The 11,845-nt window shown below is 42.0% G+C and overlaps 1 protein-coding gene across 1 annotated transcript; it reads left to right on the top strand.

Moving 5' to 3' along the window:
- Positions 1-1,029: 1,029 nt before the first annotated feature.
- On the top strand, positions 1,030-11,827 carry LOC123743793 (microsomal glutathione S-transferase 1). The gene is made up of 4 exons (XM_045722365.1): positions 1,030-1,171; positions 6,577-6,714; positions 7,001-7,095; positions 10,241-11,827. Exons 2-4 carry the CDS (start codon positions 6,598-6,600, stop codon positions 10,482-10,484), a joined length of 456 nt encoding a protein of 151 aa, XP_045578321.1. The 5' UTR covers positions 1,030-1,171; positions 6,577-6,597; the 3' UTR covers positions 10,485-11,827.
- Positions 11,828-11,845: the final 18 nt, after the last annotated feature.

Here is an 11,845-nt window from a genome sequence, read left to right on the forward strand (position 1 = left end):
TCACGGTGAGTCAGCGTAAACTGACTGGGTGCTCTTTGGAACCTGTCTGTCTCCAATAAGGGTTCAGGAGGTGAAGAGATCCACAGTGATTCTCCAATAAGGGTTCAGGGAGTGAAGAGATCCACAGTGATTCTCCAATAAGGGTTCAGGGAGTGAAGAGATCCACAGTGATTAACTGGAACTGGAAACGTTTGTTCGGCAAGCTAACACCTTTGGTCTACTTGCAGGTGATAGGGTACACACACACACACACACACACACACACACACACACACACACACACATGCAGACACACACACAGAGGCATGCAGACACACACACACACAGAGACATGCAGACAGACACACACACACACACAGAGGCATGCAGGCAGACACACACACACACACACACACACACACACACACACACACACACACACACACACACATGTAGAAACACACACACACACACACACACACACACACATGCAGACACACACACACCCAAAATCAAAATGTGCACACTGCAGTTTCTTGCAAAAACGAACTGACTCTTACAAAAAAATATAGTAGTTTTGAAGCTGCAGTTAAAGTGCAGTAGCTGCAGTCGACTGTGGTACTTTGGACTCAGTAATTACAGAATAACTGCAGTGTACTGCAGCTGAGCTGCGGTTATACTGCACCCTAACTGAGCTCACACTGGAAAATTACTGCAGTAAAAAAACTGTGTTCTTTTGGACGCAGTATTTGCAGCATACTCTAATTATACTGCACTCTAACTACAGTTATAGTACAGTGTACTGCAGTTGTACTGCACTCTAACTGCAGTTGTACTGCACTCTAACCACAGTTATACTACAGTGTACTGCAGTTGTACTGCACTCTAACTACAGTTATACTACAGTGTACTGCAGTTGTACTGCACTCTAACTGCAATATTTTTTCGTAAGGGTATATATACCATACAAATTGTTGCCTAACAATAACAATGTTTACCGTTGGTAGTGGAATGTGTGTCAATTCAACCTGCCCTCAATTGCGCAACACCACATGTGGCTTTGGTCCAAGTGTCCCAGAATTCAACAACACCTTCCTTTGCAGTGTCAAACGATCTCCGGTCTGTGAAATATACTACTTCACATATACTTCTACTCCTGATTTACAGAGAGAAGGACTTACACTCCCGACTGGTAAAAATATTTTTTCCACATTCATCAAAGTTCATCCAGGGGTTTTCTGTGTGTAATCTACAGCCGGTGCAGGGCGGGGTTGTGCGCCAGTAACAGACAGTTAGTGTAACACCAGCAAAAGAAAGTGTTTTGTTTTAGCCCTAACTCCTCGCGCGAATTATTTTGTTGAACTTTGGCTACATGTTAGGCTACTTATCTGACGCCATATGCGACGGTTACATTTGAACGGTAAAACCCACTGCTGCGCTGCTATGATAGTGATAAGAGCCGTGAGCTGAACACAGTGACATACGGAACTTGCAGCAGTAGCCTATCATTCAAACAGATTGGGGTTTTAATTCAAATGTTGCTGTTGACATTGACAGGCAAAACCTGCATAGCAGTGCGTTGCTTATTGATAGTGCATTGAATGGATTTTATAGGACATAACAATAGGCTGCTTTGATAATTTATTTTTTACTTAATGTTGTGGACAGGCGGAACGCCTAGCTAACATCCAATGGAACAGCAGGGCGAGAAATACAAAACATCAAAAAACGAATAATTTCAATTTCTCAAGCATACGACTATTTTACATACGACTACCATGTTCATTTGTAACTGTGCTATTTCACAAAGGTTCTGAACCTATATACATTTTACAGACACAGTATATTTTACATTAGTTATCTTGTTGTTATTAGTCCCACCCTTCAGCTCCATTCAACCCCTCCCATCTCTTAACACCATCCATATTGGGTTTCTATTTGCCATATCTTTTTCAACTGTGCTGTGATGTTTCACAAAAGTTCTGAACCTTTCTATTCTCATAGTTTCTACAGATTCTAAATTAAAGATAAACATTTTTTGCTAAAATAATATTTATATGATTGATTGATTGACTATGACTTTTCAGATCACCCAGTAGTGCTATCTGCAGAGTTATCAGATCACCCAGTAGTGCTATCTGCAGAGTTATCAGATCCCCCAGTAGTGCTATCTGCAGAGTTATCAGATCACCCAGTAGTGTTATCTGCAGAGTTATCAGATCACCCAGTAGTGTTATCTGCAGAGTTATCAGATCACCCAGTAGTGTTATCTGCAGAGTTATCAGATCACCCAGTAGTGCTATCTGCAGAGTTATCAGATCACCCAGTAGTGCTATCTGCAGAGTTATCAGATCACCCAGTAGTGCTATCTGCAGAGTTATCAGATCACCCAGTAGTGTTATCTGCAGTTATCAGATCACCCAGTAGTGCTATCTGCAGAGTTATCAGATCACCCAGTAGTGTTATCTGCAGAGTTATCAGATCACCCAGTAGTGCTATCTGCAGAGTTATCAGATCACCCAGTAGTGCTATCTGCAGAGTTATCAGATCACACAGTAGTGCTATCTGCAGAGTTATCAGATCACCCAGTAGTGCTATCTGCAGAGTTATCAGATCACCCAGTAGTGCTATCTGCAGAGTTATCAGATCACCCAGTAGTGCTATCTGCAGAGTTATCAGATCACCCAGTAGTGCTATCTGCAGAGTTATCAGATCACACAGTAGTGCTATCTGCAGAGTTATCAGATCACCCAGTAGTGCTATCTGCAGAGTTATCAGATCACCCAGTAGTGTTATCTGCAGAGTTATCAGATCACCCAGTAGTGTTATCTGCAGAGTTATCAGATCACCCAGTAGTGCTATCTGCAGAGTTATCAGATCACCCAGTAGTGCTATCTGCAGAGTTATCAGATCACCCAGTAGTGCTATCTGCAGAGTTATCAGATCACCCAGTAGTGCTATCTGCAGAGTTATCAGATCACCCAGTAGTGTTATCTGCAGAGTTATCAGATCACACAGTAGTGCTATCTGCAGAGTTATCAGATCACCCAGTAGTGTTATCTGCAGAGTTATCAGATCACCCAGTAGTGCTATCTGCAGAGTTATCAGATCACCCAGTAGTGCTATCTGCAGAGTTATCAGATCACCCAGTAGTGCTATCTGCAGAGTTATCAGATCACCCAGTAGTGTTATCTGCAGAGTTATCAGATCACCCAGTAGTGCTATCTGCAGAGTTATCAGATCACCCAGTAGTGCTATCTGCAGAGTTATCAGATCACCCAGTAGTGCTATCTGCAGAGTTATCAGATCACCCAGTAGTGCTATCTGCAGAGTTATCAGATCACCCAGTAGTGCTATCTGCAGAGTTATCAGATCACCCAGTAGTGCTATCTGCAGAGTTATCAGATCACCCAGTAGTGCTATCTGCAGAGTTATCAGATCACCCAGTAGTGCTATCTGCAGAGTTATCAGATCACCCAGTAGTGCTATCTGCAGAGTTATCAGATCACCCAGTAGTGCTATCTGCAGAGTTATCAGATCACCCAGTAGTGCTATCTGCAGAGTTATCAGATCACCCAGTAGTGTTATCTGCAGAGTTATCAGATCACACAGTAGTGCTATCTGCAGAGTTATCAGATCACACAGTAGTGCTATCTGCAGAGTTATCAGATCACCCAGTAGTGCTATCTGCAGAGTTATCAGATCACCCAGTAGTGCTATCTGCAGAGTTATCAGATCACCCAGTAGTGTTATCTGCAGAGTTATCAGATCACCCAGTAGTGCTATCTGCAGAGTTATCAGATCACCCAGTAGTGCTATCTGCAGGGTTATCAGATCACCCAGTAGTGCTATCTGCAGAGTTATCAGATCACCCAGTAGTGCTATCTGCAGGGTTATCAGATCACCCAGTAGTGTTATCTGCAGAGTTATCAGATCACCCAGTAGTGTTATCTGCAGAGTTAGCTCCAGGTAAATGTTGCAACTCTTCAGCAATTCCTGAACCTGTGACCAAAAACAAGCTACCTTAACAGCAGCTGTGTTTATAGATGCTAGTCTGTACACCAGACTACAGATACCTTAACAGCAGCTGTGTTTATAGATGCTAGTCTGTACACCAGTCAGACTACAGATACCTTAACAGCAGCTGTGTTTATAGATGCTAGTCTGTACACCAGTCAGACTACAGATACCTTAACAGCAGCTGTGTTTATAGATGCTAGTCTGTACACCAGACTACAGATCCCTTAACAGCAGCTGTGTTTATAGATGCTAGTCTGTACACCAGACTACAGATACCTTAACAGCAGCTGTGTTTATAGATGCTAGTCTGTACACCAGTCAGACTACAGATACCTTAACAGCAGCTGTGTTTATAGATGCTAGTCTGTACACCAGACTACAGATACCTTAACAGCAGCTGTGTTTATAGATGCTAGTCTGTACACCAGACTACAGATACCTTAACAGCAGCTGTGTTTATAGATGCTAGTCTGTACACCAGACTACAGATCCCTTAACAGCAGCTGTGTTTATAGATGCTAGTCTGTACACCAGACTACAGATCCCTTAACAGCAGCTGTGTTTATAGATGCTAGTCTGTACACCAGTCAGACTACAGATCCCTTAACAGCAGCTGTGTTTATAGATGCTAGTCTGTACACCAGTCAGACTATAGATACCTTAACAGCAGCTGTGTTTATAGATGCTAGTCTGTACACCAGACTACAGATCCCTTAACAGCAGCTGTGTTTATAGATGCTAGTCTGTACACCAGACTACAGATACCTTAACAGCAGCTGTGTTTATAGATGCTAGTCTGTACACCAGTCAGACTACAGATACCTTAACAGCAGCTGTGTTTATAGATGCTAGTCTGTACATCAGTCAGACTACAGATACCTTAACAGCAGCTGTGTTTATAGATGCTAGTCTGTACACCAGACTACAGATCCCTTAACAGCAGCTGTGTTTATAGATGCTAGTCTGTACACCAGTCAGACTACAGATACCTTAACAGCAGCTGTGTTTATAGATGCTAGTCTGTACACCAGTCAGACTACAGATACCTTAACAGCAGCTGTGTTTATAGATGCTAGTCTGTACACCAGACTATAGATACCTTAACAGCAGCTGTGTTTATAGATGCTAGTCTGTACACCAGACTACAGATACCTTAACAGCAGCTGTGTTTATAGATGCTAGTCTGTACACCAGACTACAGATACCTTAACAGCAGCTGTGTTTATAGATGCTAGTCTGTACACCAGTCAGACTACAGATACCTTAACAGCAGCTGTGTTTATAGATGCTAGTCTGTACACCGTCAGACTACAGATACCTTAACAGCAGCTGTGTTTATAGATGCTAGTCTGTACACCAGACTACAGATACCTTAACAGCAGCTGTGTTTATAGATGCTAGTCTGTACACGTCAGACTACAGATACCCTTAACAGCAGCTGTGTTTATAGATGCTAGTCTGTACACGTCAGACTACAGATACCTTAACAGCAGCTGTGTTTATAGATGCTAGTCTGTACACCACAGACTATAGATACCTTAACAGCAGCTGTGTTTATAGATGCTAGTCTGTACACCAGCAGACTACAGATACCCTTAACAGCAGCTGTGTTTATAGATGCTAGTCTGTACACCAGACTACAGATACCTTAACAGCAGCTGTGTTTATAGATGCTAGTCTGTACACCGTCAGACTACAGATCCCTTAACAGCAGCTGTGTTTATAGATGCTAGTCTGTACACCAGTCAGACTACAGATAACTTAACAGCAGCTGTGTTTATAGATGCTAGTCTGTACACCAGTCAGACTACAGATACCTTAACAGCAGCTGTGTTTATAGATGCTAGTCTGTACACCAGACTACAGATACCTTAACAGCAGCTGTGTTTATAGATGCTAGTCTATACACCAGTCAGACTACAGATACCTTAACAGCAGCTGTGTTTATAGATGGTAGTCTATACACCAGTCAGACTACAGATACCTTAACAGCAGCTGTGTTTATAGATGCTAGTCTGTACACATCAGACTACAGATACCTTAACAGCAGCTGTGTTTATAGATGCTAGTCTGTACACAGTCAGACTACAGATACCCTTAACAGCAGCTGTGTTTATAGATGCTAGTCTGTACACCAGACTACAGATACCTTAACAGCAGCTGTGTTTATAGATGCTAGTCTGTACACCAGTCAGACTACAGATACCTTAACAGCAGCTGTGTTTATAGATGCTAGTCTGTACACCAGTCAGACTACAGATACCTTAACAGCAGCTGTGTTTATAGATGCTAGTCTGTACACCAGACTACAGATACCTTAACAGCAGCTGTGTTTATAGATGCTAGTCTATACACCAGTCAGACTATAGATACTATCATATTCGTTGCTATGTGTCAGTCTGTGAATCAGACGGTGTTGGATGTCTGGGCCCAGCATGTTGGTGGTTTCATTGGAATTTAATACATGTTCAGTATGCATGATGACTTCTGTAAATATTGGTACTCACCGTTCAGGCTGTCTTTATAAAGAGCAAAAAGTCCAATGCTGTTTACCGTGTCTCTCGTTGGTCATAGCAGAGTAATAACAAGACGAAGGAAATGCCATCCGGGATCGACAGCGAGGTGTTCCTGGCCTTCTCTACCTACGCCACTATCGTCGTCCTCAAGATGATGCTGATGTCTCCTATGACTGCATACTTCCGCTTCACCAGAAAGGTACAGGAATGTGGTAATCTCCCTCCACGGTGTTATATAGCCTGTAAGTGAACTCTATGGTGTAAAAGTGTCTCTCCCTCCACAGTGTTAAATAGCCTGTAAGTGAAAAGTTCCCTCCACAGTGTTAATAGCCTGTAAGTGAACTCTATGGTGTAAACTTGTCTCTCCCTCCACAGTGTTATATAGCCTGTAAGTGAACTCTATGGTGTAAACTTGTCTCCTTCTCCACGGTGTTATATAGCCTGTAAGTGAACTCTATGGTGTAAAAGTGTCTCTCCCTCCACAGTGTTTTGCCAACGTGGAAGACACAGGGATGGCTAAGACTCCAGAGGACAAGAAGAGGATGCTGAGAGTTGACCCGGATGTGGAACGTGTGAGAAGGTAGGCCCACCCTTATAGAGTCCCCCTAGACTTATAGAGGCCCCCCCTAGACTTATAGCCCCCCCCCCCCAAACGTATAGAGGCCCCACTAGACTTATAGAGGCCCCCTGGACTTATAGAACACCCCCTACTAGACGTATAGAGCCCCCCCTAAACTTATAGATCCCCCCCCTAGACTTATAGAGGGTCCCCCTAGACTTATAGATCCCCCCAGACTTATAGAGTCCCCCCTAGACTTATAGAGCCCCCCCTAGACTTATAGAGGCCCCCCTAGACTTATAGATCCCCCCTAGACTTATAGATCCCCCCCTAGACTTATAGAGGCCCCCCCTAGACTTATAGAGGCCCCCCTAGACTTATAGAGGCCCCCCCCTAGACTTATAGATCCCCCCCTAGACTTATAGATCCCCCCCATAGACTTATAGAGGCCCCCCCCTAGACTTATAGACCCCCCCCCTAGACTTATAGATCCCCCCATAGACTTAAAGAGGCCCCCCCTAGACTTATAGAGGCCCCCCCTAGACTTCAGTTATTAAATACTTTTGTTCTATTCTATTCTTTTTTGTAACCAACTCTTTTTCAGAGTTGGTTCAAATACAGTCAAATAAATGCATGCAACGACAACCCTGACACATTCCCCCCCTCAGTCCCCATCCATCCTCCCACCAGGAAACCATGAGTGAGGTGGTCGCCACCTTAGATCCAACAGTGCTGCCTGCCAACAGTAATCTTCTCTGATTGACTGAGAGATTCAAGGACCGAACGTCGTTAAGTAACATAATAGATGCAAAACACTGAATATTTAAATTCATGCTCTTCAAAATGTATTTTTGTATCTTTTCCCTGGAAGCGTTTAACTGCAAGGGTCCTCCCACATCATATGAAGGAACTGGTCTACCTGATTTAAGGGGACATAGTAAACATATGGGAGTTGGGGCCATTTTCATCATAAAACGTTTCCTTAGGTGTTAAATACAGTCTGTGATTTTAATAATGTATAAATTGACGGTTCGGATTACGGGATGCCAAGGTCATATTTTACCAGAAGTTGTTCAAAAGAGATCAGTCCTTTAACGGAGCCCAGATCGTGTATTTATAAATCCCAGATGGTGTATTTATAAATCCCAGATCATGTATTTATGAATCCCAGATCGTGTATTTATAAATCCCAGATCGTGTATTTATAAATCCCAGATCGTGTATTTATAAATCCCAGATCATGTATTTATAAATCCCAGATCATGTATTTATGAATCCCAGATCGTGTATTTATAAATCCCAGATCGTGTATTTATATATCCCAGATCATGTATTTATGAATCCCAGATCATGTATTTATGAATCCCAGATCATGTATTTATAAATCCCAGATCGTGTATTTATAAATCCCAGATCATGTATTTATATATCCCAGATCGTGTATTTATAAATCCCAGATCGTGTATTTATAAATCCTAGATCGTGTATTTATAAATCCCAGATCGTGTATTTATGAATCCCAGATCGTGTATTTATAAATCCCAGATCATGTATTTATAAATCCCAGATCGTGTATTTATGAATCCCAGATAGTGTATTTATAAATCCCAGATCATGTATTTATATATCCCAGATCGTGTATTTATATATCCCAGATCGTGTATTTATAAATCCCAGATTGTGTATTTATAAATCCCAGATCGTGTATTTATAAATCCCAGATCGTGTATTTATAAATCCTAGATCGTGTATTTATAAATCCCAGATCGTGTATTTATGAATCCCAGATCGTGTATTTATAAATCCCAGATCATGTATTTATAAATCCCAGATGGTGTATTTATGAATCCCAGATGGTGTATTTATGAATCCCAGATCATGTATTTATGAATCCCAGATGGTGTATTTATAAATCCCAGATCGTGTATTTATATATCTCAGATGGTGTATTTATAAATCCCATCATTGCATGGTTCGGTAGGTGCTCCATAGGCCAGCATAGCTGAACTCAATGGTAAATATAGGAAAAAAGGAGTTGCCTGGTAATGTGTATTTATCTTTCACATCCTGGAATGTTCTCAAGCCTTTACTGTCCATGATATCGCCATGGGTACGGATTCCACTTTTGGAACATTTGGTGGGAAGGCATCATTGTGAAATATTGGAGTACGGGCATGCGATTTTGATTCCCAATTACATTATTTTTCCATTTTGTACCAAATATAGATTGTGTGAGCAGTAATAGGACCAAAGAGTAATTTACATTGTTTAAGGGATATAACAGTGGAGACTACCTCTTCCAGGGCAGTAGGAGACTCCATATTACATTGTTTAAGGGATATAACAGTGGAGACTACCTCTTCCAGGGCACTAGGAGACACCATATTACATTGTTTAAGGGATATAACAGTGGAGACTACCTCTTCCAAGGCAATAGGAGACACCATATTATGCCTGGAAATACAATTTTAAGGTTTGATACGAATAGTCCTCATATGTCTTTCCCTCCTTGTAAATGTATTAATTATATATTTAATAATTTACCCCGACATATACTGTACATTTTTAAACCGCACTATGAGTTTTATCCCAGTAGCCAGAAGGAGGAGCCATGGGAAGCATTGAACTACAGAAATTCAGCCGTGGTAACATATAGATTTGGACAACAGATAGCAACTGGGATGTTGTTCCATCTAGTGAGGTCGGATTGAATTGATTTGAGCGTTGTGTTACAGTTTCTGCCAGCGGTTTTATCTAAAGAAGGAAGTAAATCTATTCCCAAATATTTAAAACTTTAAAGGATTGGGATTCCATGAGTAGAGATGGAGTCGTCCATCTAAATATCTGGTCTAGTATAGCTCTTACATTCTCTGATCTGAACTCTCTCTCTCATTCCCCAGATAATCTGAACTCTCTCTCTCTCATTCCCCAGATAATCTAAACTCTCTCTCTCTCATTCCCCAGATAATCTGAACTCTCTCTCTCATTCCCCAGATAATCTGAACTCTCTCTCTCTCTCTCTCATTCCCCAGATGATCTGAAATCTCTCTCTCTCATTCCCCAGATGATCTGAACTCTCTCTCTCTCTTTCTCTCTCATATTTCCCAGATAATCTGAACTCTCTCTCTCATTCCCCAGATAATCTGAACTCTCTCTCATTCCCCAGATGCCACCAGAACGACCTGGAGAACATCACTCCGTTCGTAGTGATTGGTCTGCTGTATACCCTGACGGGTCCAGACCTCTCCACTGCTCTGCTCCACTTCCGGGTGTTTGTTGGTTCCAGGCTCTTCCACACGGTGGCCTACGTCCTCCCCCTGCGCCAGCCCAGCAGAGGTCTAGCTTGGATGGTTGGCATGGGCGCTACCTTCTCCATGGCATACAGGGTGCTAAGCACAACCCATCTCTGAAGAGGCGATCAATCAATTAATCAGATTGATTGATTCAAAGTTTTCAGATGGCCTAAAATAGTCCACGGGACACTCTACCCCTGAGGAGACACTCACACATTTATCAGACCTGGGTCAAATAGGCTACATAATGTTAAATACATTTGACAGTGCTTGATTGAACTTGGAGTTTGCACTTCTGGGACTATTCTATTGGTTCTGTTGTATCAGGCAGACTAACTTGACATTCCCTGCACGTTTTGTTTTTAACCCAGAACTAAATTTGATCTGTGCAAAAAAATTATAATATGAGCAAAAATAATTAAACTAAACTTAGTGCTCGATTCAATCTATTTCACGGAAGTTCAGTGCTGGAGCGCAATAGACATTGAACGGTAATGTTCCCTCGGAGACTCCATTCCAGGTAAACGCTGCATATATCACTTAATTCGGAAACTACATTTACATTTCATGTGCGCTACAGCGCTGAACTTAGGCGATACGGATTGAACGGAGCCCTAAACTAAAATCAAGTGTAGTTGAGTATCTGATACCGCATGTATCTGCCTGTTTTACCCACATCACATCACCAGTTTATTGGTCGTGTATACAGATTTACAGATGTTATCGCGGGTGCTTTAAAATGCTTGTGTTTCTAGGTCCAATAGTGCAGTAATACCGAGCACTACAGACCGGTCTGTCACACAGCACTACAGACCGGTCTGTCACACAGCACTACAGACCGGTCTGGCCCACAGCACTACAGACCGGTCTGTCACACAGCACTACATCCCGGTCTGTCTGGTTGTCTGGCCCACAGCACTACAGACCGGTCTGTCACACAGCACTACAGACCGGTCTGTCACACAGCACTACATACCGGTCTGTCTGGTTGTCTGGCCCACAGCACTACAGACCGGTCTGTCACACAGCACTACAGACCTGTCTGTCTGGTTGTCTGGCCCACAGCACTACAGACCGGTCTGTCTGGTTGTCTGACTGACTGCAAACACCTATTTTATATCTTAGACATTTTTTTGCATCTGATGTGATAATCTAATGTTTATAAATTATTCTATTCGGGTTTTGGAAATTAAAGTTTAATTAAAAAATGGGGGGAAACTATTGTTTTAGCTGAATTTAAATAGGCCTATGAAGTAGGCTACAAATACCAGAGCTATTTTGCTAATTGGCTAATGAATATGACCTTACTTGATCTAATTCTTTTATCTTTTTAAATTCTGTATATTTTTTTAGATCTACATATCATCTGATATGTTTACTAGGCGACATTTCTGTAATCCCACTAATTGGTTTACCTTGTTTACGCTTTCTCCCTGTAAATAAACGAACATTCTCCAGAATGACATGTCTCATGGTAT

This window comes from Salmo salar, chromosome ssa07 (genome assembly GCF_905237065.1).
Source record: "Salmo salar chromosome ssa07, Ssal_v3.1, whole genome shotgun sequence".
In the NCBI taxonomy this organism is placed as follows: Eukaryota; Metazoa; Chordata; class Actinopteri; order Salmoniformes; family Salmonidae; genus Salmo; species Salmo salar.

Excerpts from the sequence above, each read along its gene's own strand:
- LOC123743793 (XM_045722365.1), top strand. The coding sequence starts at position 6,598 with ATGCCATCCGGGATCGACAGCGAGGTGTTCCTGGCCTTCTCTACCTAC. Across the intron at positions 6,715-7,000 it reads ACTTCCGCTTCACCAGAAAG|TGTTTTGCCAACGTGGAAGA; the intron begins GTACAGGAATGT and ends CTCCCTCCACAG. Across the intron at positions 7,096-10,240 it reads GATGTGGAACGTGTGAGAAG|ATGCCACCAGAACGACCTGG; the intron begins GTAGGCCCACCC and ends CTCATTCCCCAG.